Source organism: Mixophyes fleayi, chromosome 4 (genome assembly GCF_038048845.1).
Source record: "Mixophyes fleayi isolate aMixFle1 chromosome 4, aMixFle1.hap1, whole genome shotgun sequence".
In the NCBI taxonomy this organism is placed as follows: Eukaryota; Metazoa; Chordata; class Amphibia; order Anura; family Limnodynastidae; genus Mixophyes; species Mixophyes fleayi.
This window is the reverse complement of record NC_134405.1, coordinates 53,950,538-53,977,963: the sequence shown is the minus strand read 5'-3', so window position 1 is coordinate 53,977,963 and position 27,426 is coordinate 53,950,538. Positions and strand designations below refer to the sequence as shown.

Genomic DNA, 27,426 nt, shown 5'->3' with positions numbered 1-27,426 from the left:
TGGAAAAATGCACGTAATCCTTCAATTACTGGAAGAATATTTAACAATGGTAAGTGTAATATTTGTGTTAAAATTAATTTGATTATGTTACATTTTATATTATTAGGTATTATATATATTTTTTTTCTGTTTAAATCCCTTAGACAAAAGATTTTATAATCATCTAATGGTCTATGCTACAAATCATGAAGTTATCCCAAAGAAGAACTAACGACAAGAATTTAGTTTTACCTATAATTAAACACGGTATGTTATTGATATATAAATGTATATTAAATTGTTTTTATATGCTAATGTTTTTAACAAATGTAGCATTCATTGTAAAAAAAAATTCAATGTTAAATGTTATTGATAACAGTGTGAAAAAAAAAATAGTTCCAGAAATATTATCAGTGATTTTTTACAAGATAATACTTAATCCTAATGAAAATTAAAATAGACGATTGATTGTTAATGATGCTAATGTTGCAATTTTAATTCAACTGTATTATGTTTTAAAAAATAAATAAAAAAAAATTAAACACTTTTTTAAATAATTCACAGCCAACTGAAGAGGATAGAAGAACTACTGTGAAAAATACAAGAAATTGGAGTAAAGCAAAGACCACAGAAAAATTAAATTGTGATATATAAATTTTATTGCACAAAGAAAATATGTAAATTATTAAAATATGTTATATTTTTCTTTAAAACATGTGTCTTTCATTATTATAATCTAGAAAGATTGTTGTACAATATAATAGAAAAATAAATATTTGTTCAACACATCAATTTGGTTAGAAAAAATTTATTAATACATTTTAAAGAGTGATTAACTTTTTTGGATACAAACAATCATTTCTCTTATAATTTAGATTTTTGTGGTAATTAAACAGTATACATTATATTTAAAAAAAAAACAAACAATACAAGTGGGTCAATATTCCATGGACTATTCAAAATCCAGTCGCTTTTTTCCGTCTGCAATCCACAGTGAAATGGGTGTGACAGGTACATTGTGGAGAAAGGAAAAGAGAAAAAAGGTAATTTCAGTGTGAGTATGTGTCAGTAGTGATACTTTACATAAGGTTATATCACACAGAACATAGCATAGTGCAGTTTACATATGATGACACCCACCTGTCCAAAAAGCTGGCTCTTGAAAAGCGTCATGGCCTTGGTCTTCAAAATCCAGTCGCTGGTTACGTCTTGCAATCATCCTTTTATCTTAACTAACTGTTGTTAACATTAAACATATTTTCAAATAAAAACATATATATATATATATATATATATATATATATATATATATATATATATATATATAAATCCTTTAACCAAACGCCGAACAACGATTATTTGAGATATCTCCCACAAATTAATTTGAAGTCCTGAAAAAAAAAAAAAAAGATAAACTATTAGTTATTAATTAATTTATAAAAAAAATTATGACATAAGAAAATTTACACTTACATGAAAAAAAATCCAAAATTAAACGCTGGCGCTCACGAGTTCCTGTTTCCCGACCAAATGCTGTGGCTGAAGAAAGGTCTTGATCCTGTAAAACAGCAGGATCTATCTCTACCTCCAAATTATTTGCCAAACAGATATTGTGCAGAATGCTGCAAGCAATAACAATAAGGCAAATTTTGATGGTGAGTACAGAAGCGCACCGCCGGACCTGTCCAAACAGCGGAACCGGCTCTTAAGTAGCCCAAAGGTACGCTCAATTACACCTCTGGTGGCTATATGTGCCGCTTGGTACCTTTTTTCAGCATCAGAAATTGGATTGGACACTGGAGTGAGCAACCAGGGCTCCCATATCCTGCATCACCTATTAATTTTTATTTTTTTTATTATTAGTGCTCTTCTCATTTTAGAAATAATTATTAATAGCGATTACCTAGATATAACTTTCCCGGAAAACGCCATCCATGAGGAAAATCTCCCTCCTCAAACATCTTGAACACTCCTGAATTCTGCAAAATAAAAGAATCACGAGAGGAACCAGGGAAGCCAACACAAACATTTAGGATTTTTTTTCTGGCATCACACACCATCTGCACATTCATTTCGAAAGCTCTCTTCCATTCTGTGCGGAGGTGTGAGTGCCACATGGGTACAATCTATTGCACCCAGGACATTTGGCATACGTGCCACACTATAAAAATTGGATTTGACCTCCTGCCATTCTAGTTCAGACTGTGGAAATTTAATAAATTCCCTAGTATGTTTATTCATGGCTTTAAGGACCTGGAACAAACACTGTGAAAATGTGGGTTGGGAGAAACCCGCAATTACGGACAATGTCGGTTGAAAGGTTCCCGACGCTAAAAAATGCAATGCCCCAAGCAGCTTTGCCAATCCAGGCACAGCATGGTTTGTGGGGACTGTTGGTTCCAGGTCCTCTTTAAGGAGGTCATATAAAGAATAAATTGCAACTTGATAGGTGATATAATCTTATCTCTTCAGGGACCCCATCAAGTAACCGACGTGTGCGGTACAGACGGGGCCGTGGGACCCGACGCCTTGCATCCAGTAATGAAGCCACAGCATTCTCTCCCTCACTTGCAGCCACATGCACATCTACATTCTCCTCTATTTCCAAAGCATTTCCTTCCTCTCCCCCAACAAGCAAACCAGCATGTGCACATTCATCAATACATGCTGCATACATAAACTGCCAAACGTTTATCGAAAATGGCTCCATTACTAATGCCTTTGTAAATTTCTTATTAAAAAAAAATAAAAAAAATGTAAGTATTAATTAACTATTATTATTATTATTAATTAACTACCTAGCAGTATAAATACTGCTAGATATTAAACTATTAACAGTTTTATAGAAATATAAATCATTAACTATAAATAATGCTAGATATTAAACTATTAACAATTTTATAGAAATAAAAATCCTTAACTATCTGCTAGATATACATTTTTATATAAAAATGTAGATATACAAAACCAAACAGTTGTCTCAGTCTCAGCTCTTTAATGTTTTCTCTCAGGTCAGTTAAATGAGAAATGAAACTAATGTTTTTAATTTTAATCCAGTGGACTATACCATTTGCTTTTTTCTAAAGGGGAGTTATTTAAATATCATTTTACAAACTTTTTTATTTTCATGGGATTAAAGTTATTTTTAATACACAATTATCAGTTGAGAGAAGTTTAATGAGTATATTAACAAAAAAGACCCATATTTAAATAAGTTTGGAAATTAAAGGAATCATTAATGCTTTTAAAAGACCTTCAATGGTGCGATCGAAAAAATGACTAAACGCGATTTTGTTGTACATGCGTTAAAGCGAAAATTTACAATTGAATAACCTGCCTGCACTTGTTCTATGGGCTTGGTAAGAATTTGCGTAACATGTTTATTTCCGACTTAAACGCGTAAAATAAGGGGAATTGAATTGTGTGCACTCTATGCTAACGCGAAAACGCGTTTAATAGTATCGGAATCGCGAAATCAAGGCTAATTGAATACCCCCCTTGTTGTGCATTTGGAGTAACGTAATTCAGGACAGAAAACTGCAAGCTGTAATAAAATAACTTCCATGCACAGTGCAAAGTAAAATAAAAAATGTGCTCTCCATACTCAACCAGTCACAGACCATAACCATTGGGTTCTCTTGCTATAATAAAAACCAGCCCCAGGCCAGCTCTGGTACTTCTATAAGGAAAAGAAAAAAAACCCATGCCACAACCAGAAGCTACTACCCTACACTGCTGGGGCTTTTCCCAAAACCCAGGGCTGTGGGGTCGGAGTACTTTATTGATCATAGAAGAAAATATCTTCTTTTCAATTCATCATAGTCCAAGTGGGGACTCCTACTGTAAATATTCCCTGCACTATGACCGACTGGCATGAAATGACTATAGCCAGGAGTAACCAGGACATCACCAGCCTGCCAATCACTAGCAGTTTCGGATGCTGGTGGTTTGTGATTGACTGACTAGTAAAGGACACTCCCAGGTCGCAAGCTTTGAATAAACAATTATTAATTTTAGATGTAATAAATTGTTTAAAAGAATGTATGTGTATCCTTTGTTATAATGAGCAGGGGTTTTAAAACCCATGTCCATTATACTGCCACTCAGGGAGTCCAAAACAACCATGGCTCAGGATGTGCAAGCCTTGGCTCTTTTCAGCACAGGGCTAGTAGCTGAAAAGAGCTACTAGCCCCCCCCCCCCCCCATGTGCCCCCTCCCTCTTCGCCATACATGCGCCCCCTATCCCTCATCACAGTACATTCCTCCCACTCGCTCATCACAGTAAATGCTCCTCTCCCCCCAAAGTAAATGTCCCCCTCTCCCCTCCCCACAAACACAGTTAATGTCCCCCTTTCCTCTCCCCGCAAACACAGCTAATGTCCCCTTCTCCCTCCCACAATCACAGTTAATGTCCCCCTCCACAGTTAAGGTTCCCCAGGCTTTCCCTCCCCAGTTAAGGTCCCCCAGGCTCTCCCTCTCCCCCCTTCCATAGTTAAGGTCCCCCAGCTCTCGGTCACTGATACACTGGGAGCGCAGCGAGCAGAGATGACATCACTGCGCCATGCTCCCAGCCTATCAGAGCCTGGAAGGCGGAGCTGCAGCATCGCAGAGAAGAAGGTAAGAAGAAAAAGGGGCAGCACGGTCGGTGACTGAGGGGCCCGGACAGTCCAGACAGACGGAGAGGTCTGTCCGGGCCCCTCACAGCAGTACTGGCCGTACCCCCCTGATGGCGGCCCTGCTGGGAGGACACACTGTTCTTCACTTGTAGTCTCCCTGTTATAGTGGAAAACAGACAAGGTTATCTAGCACTGGGGCTGGTTGAGGATTTGGGTAGGGTTGGACACCTGTTTTTTAAATTATTTATTTTACACGAGACCTGACCTCTGCCTACTCTGAGCTGGTGCCAAATCCAAGTTATTCTGCAGAGTAAGAATGCATATGGCCAAGCAGCCTTCATAATGTATCCCTCCAACCCAGAAACAGTCTAAATCCTCCACTCTGTTCAATTTATGCAAAGCTGTGTGTGTGTGTGTACGTATGTATGTATGTATGTATGTATGTATGTATGGGTTGTGACATCAATTTCTGGAGTAATTTCACACTTCAAAAGCATCAATTACTAACTAAAGGCTGTCCAAAAAATTAATAAAAAAAATCCAATTTCCTTGAGGGGAAGAAATGCTTCTAACTCTGTCCAAATACAACACAGTCACCTCAGCCCTCTCCCTGGCCAATCTCGCGAGGCTCTGCATTTAACCCTTCCACTCCACGCGAGATCGTCGATACGGGTCACGTGGATGCCCACCTCTATACCCGGAACCAAGGGCTCCTGTCACGTGACCGCGGGCAGGAGGCGGTGCGTGGAAGGTGAGGGTCTGTGTGGACAGCTGGTAGGCTGCTAGTGGTAAGTCTATGTCCCATTATATCACTGTTATAGCAGCGGGCTGATGTGCAGGAGTGCTCTGCTGCAAGGATAGTGCGCCCCCTGGCTGCTGTAGGTTATAGTGCCCGGTAGGTGTATGACACTGGAAGGGTCACTCACTGCTAGGGGTTAGTTTGTTTGGGGTGGGATTACATAGCTGACACAGGGGCACAGACTGATATGGGGCCCACTGTCTTTGTAGGCCAGACTGTTTGAATAATTGTTTATTCTGATATCTGATACATTTTTTTTACTTTAAACAACAAAGTCTATTCTTTGTTTTACGTTTATTTAAATAAAACACTCTGTATTTATTGTGTAGTTATTTAAATATCCACTAATTTCACAGTTGACTGTCATATAAAGTGTTTCCTTCGTGATCCTGGCAGAGAATTAGATAACTTCAGATCACTGCTGATCCTTCATTAAATCCCCTCCACCTGTGCTCTCTGGCAGGATACTTTGATCAGTTCTGTATGATAAGATGAGACCTTTGGTCATTGTTATAAAAAAATAAAATAAAAACAAATCGGTGCTGCTATAAAACAGCTAGACATTGCTTTATTGGGCTCTATCACGTTCTTAAGAATTATTGTCTGATTCTTAAAGTTAACTAAATGTTGTTTTCTTACTGGGGCGAGCTGTGTTATCCCACCTTTGTTTGGATGTCAATACTTTCTGTTTACTCAGAAAGTTATTCATGTGTTGCTCACTGCATGCTGCCTTTATTCTGTTAATATTTACCCCATAACGCAAGTCATTTACTTGTACTTTGAAAGAGAGAACAGTGGTCCTGGTCAGAAATACCTGGACAGTTACTTTTGTTTTTTTTGTGCAGTTTAAAACACAAAATAACACAGCTGTGTAGTTACGTATACTTAATGTATTCATTTGTTTTTTTCCAGTTGCAGATTAATATTTTTATTTTTATTTTTTTGTGTCTTTGTGCTATTTCAACCTAAGTGAAATATAACTTCAAAGAACAAAGACAGAAAAAAGCAGAAAAGTAGTTAGTGTGAACTTACTATTTTTTACTTGTGTGCACAGATCCCTCACTGTAAGTTTTACATTGAAGGTCCCTGTAATCTTTGGTTGGAAACATTCTAATAGTGCATCTTATTGTTCATATTTTGTTCCTGTTTACAAATGTTTTTTCATCGGAAACCATTTTGAACTGTGAGTATAACGATGGATGTGCTTTCAGATACATTATATTATTGACGTCACTGGTGGTTTCAGCCACTATGCACCAATAGCTTTCACGCTCTGTGTTTAACACCCCCCTCCAGCCCTGCTTAATACCACTCCTTATGTAGGGAATGTAGAGGGTCTCCTAGTAACCCTTCTGGTTCCTGATGTTGGGAGCCATACCGTGCTGTTTATTGTGGGCGACCACTGCATTGAGAATTCTGGCTATCAAAAATGTCAAACCCCTTTTAAACTAAAGGACATATATGCAAACATTAGATCACAGACCAATTCAGAGTGCCGTAATACACTCTAGCCAAACACGGCAACCTACCCATCATTGCATCGCCTGGGAAACATTAGAACTGGTTTATAAAATATAGGGGCTGATTCAATTCGGTGTGTGGTGCCGCAGTGTCTCCAGAACAGTCCGCTGAGATACATCACCTCAATGTTTTTACTCAAATATCCCCTCAGTTTCCTTTGCGTCCCATAGAAATGCGAGGAGAGTATGAGCCAATTGAATCTGCTCCATAGAGTTGACAAGCACCGTAAACCCTCATAAACTTAGGTTTTTCTACATAGAGTTGTGTTATCTAAGTATTGTACGTAGCCCCACCCATTTATACTCTCTGCACACAGCCCAAACATTTTATTTATGTTAGATAATTGCTGTTTTATAACAGTTGGCCTAGCTCCTAAGTTTCATTTGGGAGGGAATTGAATTGGCGGCAATAGGGTGCGCGGACATTGCGCCACACACATTGCCGACAATTACGGTAGAAGTCTATGCTAATGGGAGGAAAAATGAGTGGAGATTTCTGTCAAATCTCTGCTGGAAAGTGTCTCATGGACATCCTCAAGACACTTCGTGGCTAATTGAATTTCTCCCTTTGTCCTTGTCTGTATTAGAAGCAAATAGTATATAAAAACGTAAATAAACTGTATACATGCATATCAAACTTTACTGACCGTGCATTGCCATGCTGAGAAAAGTTCACCCTGCACTACTATATATATATATATATATATATATTATAGGATATATTCTTTATTTTAGTGTTTAAGTTGTATAATTTAAATACAATACTGTGCACGGATCAGGCTACACCTTGAGAATTTTTTGTACCTTTCTCCTGCTTTTGTACCTCTTCCTCTGTACATTATGACGGGTATAAATAAAGCTTGTGTTTGCTTCATGGACCTATGTTATTTAGGAGTGGTGTTCTATAGGAGTGGGGGAGCCACACAATTTTCTGACTGTAAACTTTAAATACACAAAATGTTTTTTTTTTTTTTTTTTAAATAAATAAATATCTCGCTGATTTTGTGACCTTTATACATGCATATGTTTTTTTTTTTTCTTCAGTGATCACCATCATGTGTGACTAAGATACACAATATTGCACAAATCCTTAAAATGAATATGAATAAATGGGATGATATACATGTAATGAAATAAGTATTCATGCTAGGGGTTACACAAGAGTTTTTCTTGGATGCAGCCTGTACTTTTCAGATCCCACTGACACGTTGTTATTATAAATATATTGAAACACATGCTTTTGTAGTAGTGTCATTAAAGCAGCTAAGTCATTTAAAAAAAAATAAAAAATAACATACAAAGAAACTATTCATGTTTGATCAAATGATTGCCGTTTTACCGTGAGTTGCACCATTATGTAATCTTGTATACAGTGGATGTAAAGTGTCTGCACACTTATTGAAATTACAGGTGTTTGTAATGTAACACAAATCAAGATACAGCATGTCAGACTTTTTCCACCAGTAAGGCTAGGTACACACTGAAGAATTTTCTGACTGAATTGTTATCTACAACGATTGTACCTACGACTGAAGGTCCAATTGGTCGGGTGATTCATTCATACAGACTACATACAATTTACCTTCAGATCTGTGCTCTACATCTGGTCCTCTTGGCATTTAGATAATGACAGCACAATAGTCACTCATTCATTCAATCCTGTCACACTGATTAAACCGGCTTGTTATAGCTATCCACATGTCCTTACGAATTTCGTCGACTCAAACAAAATATTCAGTCTCAGAACAAACAATGTATTCCATCTACAGCACTCTCTACATTTAGTCACTGGGACATGTTTATTGCCGGCATTGGCTGAAAAAGACTATGGAGTATATTTACTAAACGGCGAGTTTGAAAAAGTGGAGATGTTGCCTATAGCAACCACTCAGATTCTAGTTATTTATTTAGTACATTCTACAAAATGACAGCTAGAATCTGATTGGTTGCTATAGGCAATATCTCCACTTTTTCAAACCCACAGTTTAGTAAATCTACCTCCATGACTCTGTAAAATCTTTATGGAGATCGTGAGTGCATACAGACTACGTGATCGGAAGGTGTGTGGAACGAGATTATTAAACAGTACGGCCAACCAAATGTAATGGCAATCGGCACTTTAGAATGACTGTCATTCATCGTGTTGGTATACACACTAACGCAATATGTGGCCGAACTGTCGTTTATCAGGTAATTGGCCTGATCAGCTGAAAAGCATCCAGTGTGTACCTACCTAGCCTTTAACCTCGTAATCTACCAAATTCAAGTGAAAAAGAAATTGACAATTTTTAGGAAAAATTACAATACCCTGGTTGCATATGTGTGCACGCCTCTAAACTAATTCTTTGTGCAAGCACTTTTTGCTTCATTGAGCATTATTTGTATAAGTTTCTATCAACTAAGCACACCTTGGGTTATATTTACTAAACTGCATGTTTGAAAAAGTGGAGATGTTGCCTATAGCAACCACACAGATTCTAGTTATCATTTATTTAGTACATTCTACAAAACTATAGCTGATTGGTTGTTATAGGCAACATCTCCACCTTTTCAAACCTGCAGTTTAGTAAATATACACCCTGGACTTTGCAAGTCTATCCCACTCTTCCCTGCATAAAAGCAGGACGAGGGCAGGGGCGGATCCAGAAGTTAATTGTACCGGGGGCGATTTAGGGGGGGGGGGGGCGATTTAGGGGGGGGGGGGGGGGGGGGGGATTTAGCCCCGCCCCCTTTTTGACACCCAAGGCTGCCGACGGCTGCACACTATGTGCAGATCCGTTCAGCAGAGAGAGTTAGGGAGAGAGTCCTGCCCAACTGCTCTGATTGACACAATCAGAGCAGTTGGGCAGTTGGGCAGGACTCTCTCCCTAACTCTCTCTGCTGAACGAATCTGCATGTAGTGTGCAGCCGTCGGCAGCAAGCCCCTGCTATCGCCCCCCCCCCCCCTGGATCCGCCACTGGATCATGGTCCATCAAATTTCGACTGGAATTCTTGTTCACAGCCCTCTTTAAGTCATTTAACAGGTTTTCAATGGGATTGAGGTCTGAGCCATTCCAAGACTTCTATTTTCCTTTTCTCAAGCCATTACTTGGTTGACTTTGATGTGTGCTTTGGATCGTTATCATGTTAGAAAGTGAAATTCCGTTTCATTTTAAATTTAGATTGCCACGTGCAAGGACTGACCAGTTCCTGACATAAATTCCTGCAGTTCCTTTAATGTTGCCATAGACCTCTTAGTAACTTCTTCATAATGCGTTTTCTCCTTGTCCTGTCATCAACTTTGGACGGACGTCCTGATCTTGGTAATGTACCTGTTGTGCCACATTTTCTCTACTTATTGATACATGAAATATCTTTGAAGTTATTTTTTACTCCTCTCCTGATTGGTCCCCTTCAACAATGAGAGCCCATAGATGTTTTAAAAGTTCCCTACTGACCACAGTTATTCCAGTAGGATGCAGCCAAGAAAACTGCAAGGCAATCCTACATGATCTTTATCTGTGGTTAATCACAATCACGTCCAGGTGTATTCTAATTACCGTTGAATTTTATTTTTAATGTGATTGGTTAACACTGAGCACAATTACAGCCCCATTGTCAAAGTGTGTGCTCACTTATACGATCGGTATTGTAGGGTTTTTTTTTTTATCTTCACACATTTTTCCTAAAAAAACGTCTGTTTGACTTTACTTGAATGTTGTTGGTTGCAAGGTTACATTAAAGGTGGAAAAAGGTCTGACATGATTTCAGGGTTTAGATTACAAACACCTTCAATTTCAATAAGGGTGTGTAGATATTTTATATCCACAGTATATGTGTAACAACACCCTGAGCAGGGGCTTTATCCACTCTGTTTATCCCTGGACAACATCCATACCAATCTGTCCCCATGCAGTGGGTTCTGACACTCTTAAGTGAATAGTCAAATTGTAACAAAGTTTATTTTATGAAACGAGCATATTAGACTATTAACATATAACTGATTTACAGAATAATCACACTGAAAAAGTTGTTTATAATATTACCCATAGTAACACACGCAGGTGTATACAAGCAGCAAGACTTTTCCGCACATTATACTGGCATATCTTTCTATAGGAGGTTCGGATTGATCCACCTGCTGTGGAAGCTGTCCAGCACGTGTGTCGCCCTACTTTATGAGGGCACACACTGGCCCTGATTGAGAGTGCAAGAGTCATTGAACGCTCAATCTTGACACAGCAGTATCAGTCCTAACCCCCAGACAGTACTACACCTGCCTCTCCGAGCTCGTTCCAATCTCACTTGCCTCTGTCTCCATGTCTCCTTCAGGTCCCGACACTTCAGGCCAGCAGGAAATGTAAATCCCAGCCAGTCCTTACTTCAGCCACTGTTGGCCCTTCTCTCCCCTGGTTTTGGACTTTTAAGGGGGATATTTAATTAGCCACAATGTTCCTAAGAACATCCCGGCTGCACATTTTTACTTGGTAGTATGGTAAAAATATATGCTTATTTTTGCTCGCACCTCTATGGGGCATGAGCAAAAATCAGGAGATTTCAGTAAAAAAATACGTGCAAGGTGTCTCCGAGGCCGTTCCAGCGACACATCCCACATATTTTTTTTTCTAATTGAATCTCCTCCTAATTCTAATTCATGTGCACTGACCCCCCGGGAAAGAGTGGGTAGATTTTACCTGCCTGAGTGTTACCCCTTATATAGTTTTCTGAGCCTACAGTCACCTGAAACCTCCTAGACACTTATACATTTGGGACCATACATACTGCACTTCAGGGCTGAAACCTTAATATTACAGATACATAGCGGGGAAGTCATGTCTCCGGTTATAGACGAAGGGCTCCCAGGTGGGCTTATCCTTTATTGAAAACTCCCAGGACCCACCTGCCACCTCTCATGTACAGACATCATCGCTATCTATTTATATAGCGCCACTAATTCCGCAGCACTGTACAGAGAACTCATTCACATCAGTCCCTGTCCCATTGGAGCTTAGTCTAAATTCCCTGACACACACACACACACACACACGTCAATTTTGATAGCATACAACCTACTAATATGTTTTTTGGAGTGTGGGAGGAAACCCCAGCAAACACGAGGAGAACATACAAACTCCACACAGATAAGGCCATGGTCGGGAATCGAACTCGTGACCCCAGCCCTGTGAGGCAGAAGTGCTAACCACTAGAGGAACATTTGGCTGAAACTACTTGGCACATTCTTGTGTCCTGTGTCAAGTGGGGCACCTGAGGAACAGGACACTCTCACTGTCTTGATTTAGCACAATATGTATCTAATGTGTATCAGTGTATTGATTCTCTCCTTTTCAGGTATCTCTGTTGACTTCCTGTTTTAAACTGCCTTTATATCACCTTAATAGCATACTGTTGCTCTATCAAATCATTTAAGGTAGGACTCTGTTAGAGCTGCCAATTTTGCTCTGGTCACCTAGTGCTTCCCTCTTGTCTACATCAAAGGAAATATCTCCCCCAGTTGCAAGCATTCATTGTTCTTGGAATTGATGATGATTGTTGCACCTTAGCTCTGGTTGCATCTTTTTGCGACATTTAAGTTTGTACATATCTTACGATGCAACGCAACATACAGACTGGAAACACAAGTGTGCAGACACATCTCTGCTTGTATGCAAGCAGGACATCAACTTTAAATCATTCTCTTCTGTGATTGATGGAGGTAGTTGTAGAATAGGAGGAGGGTGCTCTGTGTTATTAAGGGGCAGGGAATAGTAATGCTGAGTCAGAGCCTGACTGAGAGCTTTAATATGTAAATCCCCTCTTTAGGTGGTTCTTTGAGATTTCAGCATGTTTATGAGGTCACAAACAGACAGAGCCCTAAAGAGGTCATCAGCTGGGGTGTATGAAAAGGGGAGTAGCAGTGCAGTAACTGATATGCATTATTTATATTATATATACACCAATCATGTTGAAAAGGTACATGAGAATGCAATCACCTGTCCAAAACATTACAATAACTGATTATTTTTTTTTTCCACTTTCTGTGATACAGCACCTTTTGAAATCAAATAATTTAAACTGATTTTAAGCTTTAATTTGGTTTGAATACATACCCAACAGCATACGCTTTCATATGAGTAACTGATCTATGCATATTTTTTCTTACTTTATATTTGTGTATTGTCATTATATCAAACTAATGTGAATGAGTTGGTTACAGGCGGATGCAATGCATATGCTCCTCTCTGCAACAGATCTAGTAGAATCTCTCTGACCGGCTCTGCATTCCAGACATCAAAAAATAACATAGAAGAACTTGAGCTATCTAGCTAAAAATGATTTGGACACATTGCACCACACTCTAATATCAAATGACGTGGCATCAACATTTCAAGTATGTGCCCTTGTGTAATGCTGGCCAGACATGGTGGTGTACTGCAGCTTATATTAAGTCATTTGCCTGATATTACAGTCTTTGTGGCCTCATAATGAGCTTGACGATAGTTGGCTAAAAATAATTGGATGATTATTAACCATGTTGGTAAGTGCTATCAGAAAACGCCACTATTGGCCTGAATATCGTGTTGACTTTTTTGTTGCATAAACGGTGATTAAGACGCTTCGCTTAATATGCTGAAGAGCCAGATCGTCTAATATAGCTGTCTACGTGTGTAGCCAAATTAAGAATTTATTCTTGCACTCGGGCTGAGCAGCGGCATCGGTTTGTTTGGCATTTGCTTAATTTTGTTTTAGAAAATGTGTTTTTTTTGTGATTGTGATTTTGCCCCAGGAGATCTGCAACGTAGGCAAGTGAAGGGATTTTAATATATCTTATGGATTTCACTTGAAGTCACTTGGGAGGTGTTTGTTTTTTGGAATGGAAGCCCAAATAGTACTTGTTAGGACTGGGCTACATCATTGAATTTGTTCCTGCTGTTGCTAGCTTGTGCCTACAGTTCATAATGACTTCTATCTTGTCAGCAAGGATGTAATAATCTGTCCCTTCTTGGGGGTAAATGTATCAAGCTGGGAGTTTCCGGCGGGTTTGAAACGTGGAGATGTTGCCTATCGCAACCAATCAGATTCTAGCTGTCATTTATTTAGTACATTCTACAAAGTGATAGCTAGAATCTGATTGGTTGCTTTAGGCAAGATCTCCACTTTTCAAACCCGCGTAAACTCACAGCTTGATTCATTTACCCCCTGGACTTGTTTCATGTTATACTTTCTTCTGACAGTTGTGGAGAGTCACTGCATCGTGTTTCTGGATCACACAGCTGGCCAATTGCACACATCTGGTCTTTTAGCAGAATGCAGGAAAATTATATAAAGTGTGTGGAAAAAAACCTATATACATGTGTCATTGGAAAAACAATGGTCAATGAGTTTAAGAATGCCCAATATACACACAGACTTGTCCTGACAAAGTAGCCAGACTAGACCAGTAGTTCGTTATATTCTGTGACCATTGTATATTTCTATGTAATCCTAACAACAAATTTTCATTTTAATGTGTGTATTTTGACTTTGATCCACTTGTTATGATACCCAGATGAGACTTTATTGGATATACCCAAACTGGCAAATTTAAGTGTTTTTCCACTTCCGTGAGGAAGTCGCCCTCCCTTATTCTTGACTAGGACATTGTCGGGACTACCTTTCCTTGGACCTCTGCAATTTTCATAGTGTATCAGGCCCTAGTGTTGTGGAACTTATTACACAGAAGATAACTTTACAGAATGGATCCATTCAGTGAGAGGCATGTAGTGATACAATGGCTCTCTTGCTTCCTTTTATCCCAGACAATCTTTGTAAAGCATAATTGCAGCAGTTACAAATTCATATATGATTATACACATATGTAAGTAGAGTCACAAGACAATGATTGCACAACAGTTTCAAAACTACCATCTAAGTGATCATTTGAAAAAAAAAAACAAAAAAACATTGTGGGAAATATAGAAACACACAGCTAACTTTACTTTAAAATACCTTGCACAAACAAATAACCTTAACAAATAGTTATACCTGTTAATTTCCATCTATCTTGTTTATCATTAAATCAGGGGAATTAGATTAATTTTATATAAGTACTTATTCGTACAAGGACCTCTGCTTGAGACTTGGTGTAGCACTTTATTATCACCGCAGAAGTAAAGGATCAGACTGAAAATAATAACTGCATTCTAATAGCCGCATTCTAATTAGATGGTCATGGAATTGTGCAATCAGGAGCTAGCTATCGTCTTACACCCATGTTCTAGATTCCACTGTACTGCATTATGAGTCCCAACAGAGGTCCTGGGTACAAGTGGGTGATAGGGACTACTGCCACTCACAATTTTTCTAGAATTCAACCCATTTGTGTTTGAAGACTATGGGGTAGATTTATCAAACGTCTTTAAAGGAAAAGTGAGCGTATTCACCATAGCAACCAATCAGATTCTAGCGATCATTTTACCTAGTACATTCTCAACAATGATGGGCTGTACTTGTGGCTGTCCAATCTTCAAAGAGGCAGCAAAGAGTTCTCCTTCCTCCTCCAGCTCCTCTTCCATTCTGTAGCGTGGTCTCCATGCGTTATGCAGAGGAGGGCACGTGATGTGGAAGTCTGCTGTCCCCGATCTTTATTCTCTGCTTTAACAAAGCAGAGATTAAGGTCTGCATCAGCCGGCTGTGGGGCCGCAAGTGAAGACTCAGTGGGTGGCCTATTGCGTGCCATTGTTCTAGAAAATGATAGCTAGAATTTGTTTGGTTGCGAAGGGCAACATCTTCACGTTTCTTTTTTAGAGGGTTTGATAAATCTTCCCCCAAATGAGATGATATTGTGTAAAAAGGTCACAAAATTAGTAATATAGTCCCCATCTTTGTGTAATTAAAGTTTGTTTAACTTGTAGATAAGTTCCATCGGGGGTACATAAAGACTTTCAAGGTTCAACTTCCATAGTGATCAACTAAAGCCACCATGAAGACCAAGCAGCTTCCACAAGAAGTGCGGGATAAAGTTGTAGAGCTGCATAAAGCAGGAGAAGGGTATAAAAAAATTTCCAAGGCAATGACTATTCCCGTCAGCACAGTGTGCTCTATCATTAAGAAGTGGAAGACTCATCATACCACCCGGACTCTGCCCAGATCAGGTCGCCCTCCCAAGCTCTGCAACCAAGCATGCAGGAAATTGGTTGAGGATGTGTCTCTACAGCCATTGCTGACCTTGAAAGATCTCCAGAACTCTGTATCTAAGATGGGCGTCCATGTCCACACATCAACAATAAGTCGTTCCCTACAGAAAGGCCGGGTTTGTGGATTTACTGTACGTCAGGATTTTATTTTTGAAAGAGTTCTCCACGTGCAAATACCTTTAATTCATTGGCTTGTACAGTACAGCAAAGGCTGCAAGAGGCCATGCACTTTGTTTTAACTATATGGTTTACTTCTTTGATTTTCAGCGTTGGGGAGGACGCATCTCTGCTTTACGTGGCTTCCGTGTTTAAGTGCATACAGTGCTGTGCTCTTGATGGGCTGACTTCCACCATGCAGCTCCCCTGCCTTCTGAGTGCACACGCCATGGAGAAAATCAACCTGGGAGAGAGCAATGCACAGTATGTAATTCAACATGAAAGCTGAATCAAGCTATTCACATGCAGATAATGCTGTTTTACACACACTGTCTGTGTGCACAGAGGACCAGCATTTTTTTTTCTAAACACATGAATAATGTAATTGGTACTGTAAATACGCCAATATCCTCCTGGTTACCCAAATATGACATTGTCCTGGCTTTATCCAATGTTATGTAGCCGTTAGGGATCCCTCTCCTTGGAAGCCCTCCTTTACAGAAATTCAGCTCGTGTGCTGTCTGCATGAGAGACTTCAGAGCTGGAAAACTCTTTTGGGAGGTAAATTTAAATGCCCATAGACTTGCGAGTGAATGTTCCACCTGATTGGATGGTCCCAGTCCAATTAGCATCACTTTCACTGTCGATTGGAATTTAAATCCCTTGAATGGCAAAAACTTCCAGTGCATAACGGATGTATCCTCTGGCTTGCAGGCAGTGCGGATTTTGCGCATTGTTGGGTAACAATAGGCTTCTTATGAGAGGGACCTCTTAAAATTGCTTTATGGGGGACAGGGAGAAGTCTAAAGAAATGAGGGGAGATTGTTCCTATGTTGACAGGTCTATGTTTACTTGCTCGCAATAATGGACCAGAGCACTATTTTTGATACACCCTAATTATGGGTTATTGATTATTTAGATACGAAAACATTTAACCTGGTTTGAAGCATCTTCCTTCAGTATTGTTCCTCTCCCTTTATTTAATCAGCTGCTTCATTCATATTGATAATTATCTGCAAGCCCATGTAGTTAGACTTCTCTCACAATATTATCCATCCAAACTCAAAAGGTCGTTTTAGAAATACCGGCTTGTGCAGAGTTGTCTTATGTATACCTTGTGTTTAGTAGCATCAGCATTTCTTTTTTCCTTTACTTTTTTAATGCAGTTTATCATGCTAAAACATAGCTTTGAAGCATTATGCAGAGCAACATGTGATATGTAAAATTAGGAGACTTGTGACTCTTTACAGATGATTTGCTTTCACTGTTACATTAGATGATCATTATCTGTTCACATTATACTGTTCATCTATTGGAAAGTAAATGTATCATATAAAGTGGTACATCTTCACCTAAGCCAGTGGTAACTTGCCAGGAACTGCTTTCTGAAAAGAATGGATCCCGCTGGTGTTCTCTTGGATTACATGGAAACTCACTGCCACTGCTGGGTGGGTGAAAAGGAGCTTGGTACATATTGTCTGCTGAAATATAGCTTGTTTTTATTTCTTTTCAAGCACATGCATGACTGATCTCTTAAGGGAGCAATAATATCTCTTTACCGTGTGACCATTTGCAGTACAGTTTGTTCCTAATCCAAAAAAATATATACATTCAGTGGCCACTTTATTAGGTACAGCTTTCTAATACTAGGTAGCACCCCACCGTGCCCTGTGGTATGGATTCAATAAGGTGCTGGAAGCATTCCTTGGATATTCTGGTCCATGTTGAGATTTGTTGGCTGCACATTCATCATGAAAAGCTCTAGTACCACCACATTCTAAAAGTGCTTTACTGGATTGAGATCTGGTGGCCGTTGACATCATTGCCATGTTTTTGGAACCAGCTACAGATGACATGTGCCTTGTGGCATGGTGTGTTATGCTGCTGGAAGTACCCATTAGAAGATGAGTTGACTGTGGCCATAAAGGAATCCACATGGTCAGCAACAGTGCTCCGGTATCATGTGACATTTAAACAATGCTCATTTGGTATTAAGGGGTTTAATGTGCACCAAGAAAACATTCCCCATATTATTACTTCACCTGTCAGCACCGTTGACACAAGACAGGATGGATTAATTTTGCTTCGTCCAGATTCTGGCCCAAACGTCTGCTTGTCACAGCAGAACTCGAGATTCGTCAGACAAGGTGACTATTTTCCAGTCTTCAACTGTCCAGCTGTCGTGAGCTCACTGCAGCCTCCATTTCCTGTTCAATGTTTGATGCTCTGCACATTCTACTAAAACATGGTTATTTGAGTTACTGTTACCTATGACCTTTCTTAATAACAAGGTGCTTTCACCCTCTGAACTCTTACTGAATGTTTTTTTTTTTTTTTTTGCGAACCATTGTAAACTCTAGAGACTTTTGTGCCTGAAAACCCCAGGAGATTAGCTGTTTCTAAGTTACTCAGACCACCCAGTCTGCCACCAACAATTGTTCCACGGTCAAAGTCACTCAGATTGAATTTTCTTCCTCATGCTGATGTTAGGCCTGAACCTCTTGACTATGTATGCATGCTTTTATGCATTGAGTTGCTACCACATGATTGGCTGATTAGATATTTGCATGAGGAGCAGGTGTACCTAGTAAAGTGGTCAATGTGTTTAAAAAAAAATAATTCAGGAACTTGTCAAAACTGTAGTTATTTGATACAATTATGCTACTAGAGTGTGTTTATTTTTTTCCCCACTGTATTTATAATTCTTAATCAATAGATTGTATTTTGCCCGCCAAAAGAATAACTTCTAATATAAAATAAGATGCTCTAACGGTATGGGAACTGTGGCTGTATTTTTTTAAGTTTTGTCGTTGAAACTGAGATACTGTGATGAGAATAGACACACATGACACTATTTTAAACAAATGCAGAACATGTGTGGTGTGCACTTAATATTGCAGCTTGTTTTAGAATACATTAATATTAACTTCATACCATCTGTGAGGACTTGGCTGTAATCGCAGCTTGTGAAAGTAAATCTGTTATCTTTTGCTAGCCAAAACCATACAAGGTCCTTATCTAATCTCAGTCAAACTCTGGCCTATCCCATCTAGCTCCACCTCAAGGCAGATCTACCAGCTGATCACATCTGATACCTTGTTGGGACAGGTCAAAGTCTGAAGTAGCATGTTAGATAGAGGGAACAGTATATACAGTGTCTCGTGTGTGGCTATAAGTGCTGCCTCAATTTATTTTATTTCTTTGTTATTGGTATAGGAGATGTCCTCACAAGTCAAAGTGGAGGCGTCTCCACCCTCTGTATCCTCAGCCTCCAATGAGATGGAGACCACAATGACCTATGAGGCTGTGATTCCTCACTGGTTCTACCACAAGATACAGGACGACAGAGGGTCCTGGAACCCCTTCAGCAGGGAGGATTCTGACCAACTGGAGGCAGCATTCTGCTCTGGTACAGTATGTGAGAGAACCTCAGAATATACATACATGATGGACACAATAAGGGCCATAGACAAATAAGACAGATGATTTGATAGGAGATTTTACATAGTATTCGGTCAGAGAGAGCGTAGTGGAGTTGTATAATAAAGGAAGAGTGCACTATTATGTTACCAGATAATTAAGATGTTTGATTGAACCAGAGAAGTCTAGCGCTTTTTCGTAAAAAAAAAAAGGAAAAAATGCAACAACATGGAAGTAATTGGATTTATGTATTGGAGACCTAATCTTATTAGTATTAAAGAAAAGGAGCTTGTTAAGCCTTTAATCTAGGATTTGAGCCTTTCATAGTTAGTTATATAAAGATTGTAGTGTGATCACCTCTTTGGGCTCCTGTTTGCCTTAGAGCTATTATTCAGAACTTGCACAAGAGCTGACCATCTAGGAATCGAGTGAAACAATTTGTATTTTTTTTCCCCAGTAAACTTTTTGGGCCTGATTCATTAAGGAAAGTAAAACAAAAAAAATGAGTAACTTTGGAAAAATCATGTTCCAATACAAGGGTGTAAATGAGTTTATTATTTTGCACATAAGAAAACTTGGACGCAAATAATTGATAGCTTTATTTTTACACTGACATTAAAAGTTTATCTAGGACATGCTCTACCCCAACTATAAATCTGTCCTCACATTTTAATTTGCCCGCTCCAATGCAACGTGGTTTTCCCAAGGTTCAGAGTTACTCCTTTTTTTTTGCTTTACTTTCCTTAATGAATCAGACTCTTATTCTCTATTTAATTCCCTTTCTTAACATGGTTTTCAATGCTGCTCTTTGTTCCTCAGGACATAATCCAAACAGTATTGTAATCCCAGTTTGCGGGGGGCGATATGACGTGTACCTGGGCAGTCGCAGGATGCTGTCTGTGTATTGGGACGAGGAGGACTCTGAAGTGCAGAGATGCACCTGGTTCTACAAAGGGGATAAGGACAACAAATATGTACCATATCCAGAGAATTTTAGCGAGACACTAGAGGTAATTATCTGCTTTTCGCTTTCAAACCCCTTTTAAACTCTACAGTAAATTAATAAAAACGAGACCTCAAGTTGTTCCTACACCTAAAAGAGTAGCTTCTAACATTCTTAATATCCAGCATTTAGACAGTGATGCAGGCATTACAACTAGAAACAAAGTGTATAGATATACAAATTAAGGGATAATGTGCATATAATGACTTTTGAATTTGTTTAAAATTGCCTCTGCTTGGATAGAATATTTTGGTATGCACCATATCCAGGATTTGTTTCTGAATTTGGCAAGATTTGGTTTTAGGGGAATGTAAACACAGATCTTAGTTTTCAACTGACTCAGTTGCACTAAGGGGTTAGGGTTCCAATGTAGTACATATCTGTCAAGCTGTTTTGTAAAAGAATAAAAACAAAAACTATTCTGCTGTTCCAAAACCAGTTTGGCCATCAACCCTGTCCCCACCAGTATGTATTGCTCCAGGAACCTCTGGAACTGTGTCTGGGACTGGTGATGCACCTCTTTTGGGTAGTCTCCAGTGTCAACTTGTTTTCAGTGGGCACAACAGTGACTGGGTGATGACTTGGTAGTGATCCCTCCTTTGTTAGTTGCCTCAGTCTAGAGCGGTGGTGGTCAACAGATGGCTTGCAGGTCTCCCTGGTCTAATCAGAACAAGGGCAGCTGACATCCGCGTAAGTGACCTCCTCTGTACCGTACAGGGAGGTCACACGGCAGCCTGGAGTGCACCGTACGGCCCCTTTGAACGTCCTCCCTGCTCCAAGATTCCCTGTAGGGGACTATTTTACAGAGAAATGAAGATAAACAATGGATACTCATGTTTGGAGTGCAGCCACGAAACAATAGTGGATATGGTAACACACCACATTGCTGAAACATGAAACATTTAAGAAAGTGAACATGTACATACTTGTATCAATGTGGGTGAGAGGGGTTTTCCAGACACGCTTAAACCTTGTTGAATGTGCCTGGTACCATTCTCTTGCCACAATGCTAATGCTTGAATTAGTGCATCTTTCATTTAATGTTAATGTTTCATTTAATTGTTTAATGTTAAATTTGATCTTTGCCTGTATAATATTTTAGCTATTTTGGCACTAGTGAATGTGATGCTCAAAATAAACAAATAAAATAATCCAATTCACAGGTCATAGGATGGGAAAAAAATTATTCAGAAACAACTGAAGATTGGGGGCATGTTTGATACTTTATATTTGTTCTGATAGCAAATATTGACTGACTGGTTTGTTTTATGTATGTCATTTTAATGCATATTTCTTTTGATATTGATACCATTATGGGGAAAGGGCTGATACTGAGACAACTCGTCTTTTATAACCATTGAGAAAGGACATGCATTAAATTACATTAGTTTACATTGTAATCTGAATATGTCTGTTTCTGCAGGATGCCTACATGCAGGCAGTGACCCGGAATGAGTGGAAGAAGAGACTGGAATCGCCCTCAAGAGACCTAATAATTTTACATAACCCAAAGGTAACAGAAGGAGGTGACCAATTCATGTTGGTTGTTACTGTTAGTTTGTGACCTCCATCTTCACTCCTCAAACTGATTGGATTGAACATATAATTGCATTGGGTCACAGGTTGCCCCTTAAATGGTAGGGAAGCTTGTGTTAATGTCTTATGCAAGCTAATAACTAGTCATAATACTGCAAATATGTGTTCGTGAATTAACTCATAGTATTAGCTTGATGTGGCTCAGATGAACTCTGTGTTTGACAATTGGTTAAAACCTGAAAGGGGATTAATATTTCTCTTTGATTGTTGTAAATTTTTCTGTTCCACCCATGAGGTATTTCTGGATACAGAGTTCCAGACACTTGGTTACAGAGGATTGCCCAATGCCAATTTGTGGCACATGTCCTAAAACTTCTTGAAAGTTCTCTTAAAGGGTTGTATTAACCTCAGTGATATCCAGCATAAACAAACGGGTCCCTCACATTCTTGGTGATTCTGTGATGATTGATCAGCTGGGATATGTTTAAATGAAGGGGATAAGGACACAAGAAAATATATTTTCTTAAATTTCACACTTACAGGAGTCATGGTATGGTATGCAAATGAAGGGAAGCTTATGACCTGTTTTGTGGAGGTAACATCATCTTTGTAGTACATTCTGGTAAGAAGTTAGGCCAGTTCAAGTACCCCTGACTTTTTTTTTTTTCTAAAAGAGGTTATAAAAACAATTTTCATATACACAGACTTTCTAGGTATGACATCACAGTGGAGGGGGGGGGAGGGGGGGGGGGGTACTTGCAGCATGTTTAGACTGTCCTGTAAATATAACAGATTTGTTCACTTGTGGGAGTCCATTTCATATTGAGAAGTGTCCATTACTCCTGTTTCTCCCAGCAATTAGAAACTAGTCATTTGTACATTTATCATTTCTGTTGTTTATTCCTTTTAATCTTGCCACTATTGTATTATATCATTGTATTTCTTTTTTTAAATTGTTCTTCATCTTAAGTATTGGTGACTTATTTTCCATATTAAATTGCATTTAATAAGTTCATGTCTCCTTGTTCTTATGAATTCACATAGTTGAAACACAGGAGATCATTTGGTTTATGATAACTCTGATGAAAGTAAATTGTGATAGTTTAAAGGGAGAACTGAAGGCTTCTTGAGTAGGAGTGTCAGTTCTACGCAAAAAATCTTGGTAGTGGCATAATTGGTAATGCAAAGTTAATTTGTGGAACAGACAAAGAGAGTTTCAATAATTTTTAAACAGACCAGGTGGTTGTTTTGGTATTATTGTCGCAGACACGTCAGACATGCTCAGGTGAGTCCTGGATTGTGACAGAGAACAATTGCCTTTGTAGTGCGATCAGCTTTGCGAGCAGGCCTTCCACTGCTTAGCCTTAATTGCTCACAGGTCCAGCCAATTTTGTGATATTTATTTTCAGCAATGACAACATTTACATATCTAGCTATAAATATGTACCTGTATTTGTAAAAATGTCACACAGCGGAGTTATGGCTCAATTATTTTCATTTGCTAATTTCATACAGTTAGCGTATGGTGGACTATTATTACTTAAATAATATAACATACTTAACCAAACACTGAATATCTAATTTGACTGACATAAATCTTACATCTTATGATATGTCAGGACAATGTAATTGAAATGAAAGGAGAACTTCACCCTAGAACATATTACCCCCCACCCTCTTCTGGATGAACTATTAGGGTTTCATACCCAGGATAAGCACATTTTTGGATTTACTCAATCCTGCTGCTCCTGTAACATCAACCTCTCTTTAGCGCAAACACAGAGTGTAGGTACATTTTTATAGAGGAGATTGGACCACCATACAAATGTCTGAAGTAACTACACAAAGACCACAGTTATCTTTCAGATCTTCCTTGGCTGTAGGCCGAGGAAAAGACAATGACATAGGCTCCTCTTGTGGTGAGTTACTCCTGAAACATGCAGGTCTTGGGCATGGAACCTTTGCAGTTCCAGTGCGAGAGGAGTAGGATTAATGGAGAAGTATGGATCTAGAGTTACTTATACATACTCTGTAAATTGATTACACACTACAGATGCAAAGAAATAAAGATTCTGCATTGTCGCTTATATCTGTGCTTCTTACTGCCTCTTCTGTTGTTTTTCACAGCTTATGGTTCATTACCAACCAACAGGAATCCCAGATGAGTGGGGGGGCACACCAAGTGAGCAGGGTCGACCAAGAACAGTAAAGAGAGGGGTTGAAAGTATTTCTGTGGAAATACTTCAGGGTAAGCAACTATTCCACATGTAAATGTCGTACTGTTAAGGACATGTCAATTGTGTCTTGTTTTGTTTAACGTTTCTCTTTCTGTAGTAGGGGGACATATATGGTAAGTTGTTTCATCTCTAGGACAATAGACAATGGGAAAGAGAACTGAATCTTTTTATTTGTTCCTCAGTTCTTTTTCCAGTGCCCTTATGATCCGTGTACCTATTGGCTATTTGCCGACTGGTGGAGGGGATGGGTACGATTAAGTGATGCTGACATCGCCGACATTGTAAATGCCTACAAAATAATGGCGAATGTTATAAATCCGATGAATAAAAAATTCAGACTTTACTTCAAAAAGACAGAGTACATCCCCGACATATGCGCTACACGACTTTTATATTTATCGATGGAAGGCAATTCCGGGACTTGGTATTTACATCAGTAATGTGCGCAACACTGACATTTGCGAAATTAAAGCGACAATACCATCAGTCCCCACATTTGGGATGTAATTAGAATCCACAATTAGAATTTACTGTTCTTATTCCTATTCCTAACCCTAACCCTAACCCCTAACCCTATCCTTTAAATTAGATGTTAAATGCGGCGACTCTGCATATACTCCCCACAACGTTGTAGAGAGTATATGCAGAGTTAACTTGTGATGATTCGCATCAAGACATTTCTTATCGGACTATCTTTCAACCTATCATCCGCCACAATATTGTGGATGTGGGTAATGATTTTTACACCCAGACAGATAACTGAATGAAGAATATAAGGTTTTATGTAATCACATGCACAAACGGAACTGTAGCTCTTTTAAGAACAATTACACCATTACACTAAATCATGTAACTTTTTGAATGGAGAAAGAGACACAATGCAAATACCTTTCAATAAGGGACATGCTTTGATGGGTACCAGGTTATTTTGCAACTGCCAACATGGCAATGGTCACGCTTAATGTCACATTGCTGTCGCTATGAGGGGACACACACTGAAGCACAGACCTACAAAGTTTTTTGTTTTTTTTGGGGGGGGGGGGAATTCAAGGAGGCACAGCAAGATCATCTTAATGGGAGGTCTTTGGTGCCTTCCTGCACAACATTTTACAGGGAGATGTAACCACGAACCAGTCCTTTCATTCCACTCTCACTAGATCTCTGGGATCAGCCTATTTATCTTCACACATGGTTAAGGATTCTGGATAGGGGTTGGGAGTGCTCTCATCTGGCTGCCTGATTTGGGGTCCTTATCTCCTGGAGTTTGGTCTGTTTTTGGCATTGTGCAGTCTAGAGATAATGGGTCCCAGCAATGTCTCTCAATAGTCAGGAACAAAGAGGCCTAATTACTGTTGTTTCCAGATTACTAAGGTATTTTTCTCCATCTACCTTGTTCCAGCAGATCATCACTTTCTGTAAAGTATTGCTGGCCATCTCATCTCAAAGTCCTGACACTTGCCATTTGGTAAGTGGGATGATATGGCTCTTTTAGAGAAAAATGTAACCTATGCATACAAATTCTTCAAAATATAGTTATCATATGGCAGTATTTGAGAAACATTGATGCCACTGGCATTCTTTCTGAGAAGTGAGGGCAGTCGGGTGTAACCTTTATTGTTATTGCCTGGTAACATACTCTCATCACAGTCCTGTATAGGAAACGGGTACATGGCCTTCTGCCCTAACTTCAATTGTATTCTTTCTACAAGTAGACCTAAAGCAGAACAAAGCTGTCCCTTTCGAACATAAAAATACATCCCACCCCCCCACCCCACTTTTGTCAAAGTAGACCATTGGCTGCCTATGGTAAGGATGATTCATTTGTAACTTTCATTTGGGTGGAACAACTCTTTGAGGCACTGCAAAATGGGCGGAGTTGTTGTAACTTGCCTCTAACATCCTGATATTTCTAATCGGTGGACATAATTCTTATTTCTTCTGGGTTTGAAGCCAGTTCCTTGCCTAATTTGGTGGTGGCAAGCTGAGATTTCTTGCTTTAATCCTGGTTGGTGGACATTACTTTCAAAGGGTCCATGTCTATGCTGCTTTTTCCAGGGATGGTTGTCTTTGTTCTGGGACTAGCGAAGACAATCAAGAGTTTCATTCTTCCTCAGAATAAATCCATTATGAAACTCCTCTGCTGCAAGAGCTCTTTTAACTCCACATTAAAGAGTTATGGAACCAATCTCTGGGGCCGCAACTGTCTCCCTGGAACAGCTTAGCCCAAAAAGAAGCCCTTGTTGACTTTGAAGCAGACAGAAGTAAGTACTTCCTAGTACGAACTGAGACCAGGAGTGTGGAAACAGTAAAGGGTTTGCCTCCTCTTCTTCATCTTCTGGTCCTGCTCCTGCTCCATGCCCAAACCCTGGGTACTTATTAATGGTGAATACTGAATATCTTTTTGTGAGCTGCCATTCTAATCGATTCTTCTTCTCAAAGGTTCCCATGGATGGATGCATTCCATTTAACCACTCAATGGCTGCTGGACGCAGTGGACTTCTGTCCAGTCCTGCATCGCCAGAATGTGTTTTGTTTTTTTCCCCTGTCAATCTCGTCTTGATGTCCAAGAGTCATGTTTCATTATTCCTGTGTTAGAACTGAAGTCACTCAATAAATTCCTTCTACAGGAGTGATTTAAGATGGGAGTTACTTTGGTCAGTAATTCAGGCCTTGAAGTGAAGTTTCTGTTTTCCCTAGATATCAATGCTGCATATCTTCATATTCCCATATGTGAGGAAGACTAGCATTTCATTTTTTTCCCATGACAAGGTTTGTTACTCCAGCAGCTAATAAACCCACCTAAATCACATGCTACCATTTGTTCCAGCTTGAGGGTTGTGGGGACCATGGCTTAGATTCTGCAAAGATGCAATACTTGAAATGCCACATGCACACCATTCAAAATGAAGACGTGCACCTTGAGAAGCCTGTTTGATCAGTTTACAGGGTGGTTGAGATGGTAGATAGCTCACTCCCATCTGACATTGTGGAACCCTCCTCAGTTTTG

The 27,426-nt window shown here is 39.3% G+C and overlaps 1 protein-coding gene and 1 long non-coding RNA gene across 3 annotated transcripts in view; both read left to right on the top strand.

Annotated features, from left to right (window-relative positions):
• LOC142149842 (uncharacterized) overlaps window positions 1–230 on the top strand; it is a 564-nt gene extending 334 nt beyond the window's left edge. Inside the window, exons 2-3 of the long non-coding RNA XR_012690890.1 lie at window positions 1–49; window positions 144–230. The exon at window positions 1–49 is cut by the window's left edge and continues 22 nt beyond it. This is a non-coding gene — a long non-coding RNA (uncharacterized LOC142149842). The remainder of the gene's footprint in view (window positions 50–143) is intronic.
• A 4,949-nt stretch (window positions 231–5,179) lies between these two features.
• Window positions 5,180–27,426, top strand: part of DDHD2 (DDHD domain containing 2) — a 53,080-nt gene continuing 30,833 nt past the window's right edge. The window contains exons 1-6 of one of the 2 annotated variants that reach the window (XM_075207027.1): window positions 5,180–5,383; window positions 15,786–16,198; window positions 19,440–19,632; window positions 20,463–20,653; window positions 22,070–22,159; window positions 24,310–24,430. In XM_075207027.1, the coding sequence (XP_075063128.1) occupies window positions 15,854–16,198; window positions 19,440–19,632; window positions 20,463–20,653; window positions 22,070–22,159; window positions 24,310–24,430 (940 nt within the window). In that variant the 5' untranslated portion in view covers window positions 5,180–5,383; window positions 15,786–15,853. The remainder of the gene's footprint in view (window positions 5,384–15,785; window positions 16,199–19,439; window positions 19,633–20,462; window positions 20,654–22,069; window positions 22,160–24,309; window positions 24,431–27,426) is intronic. The other variant, XM_075207028.1, reaches the window with a different exon arrangement.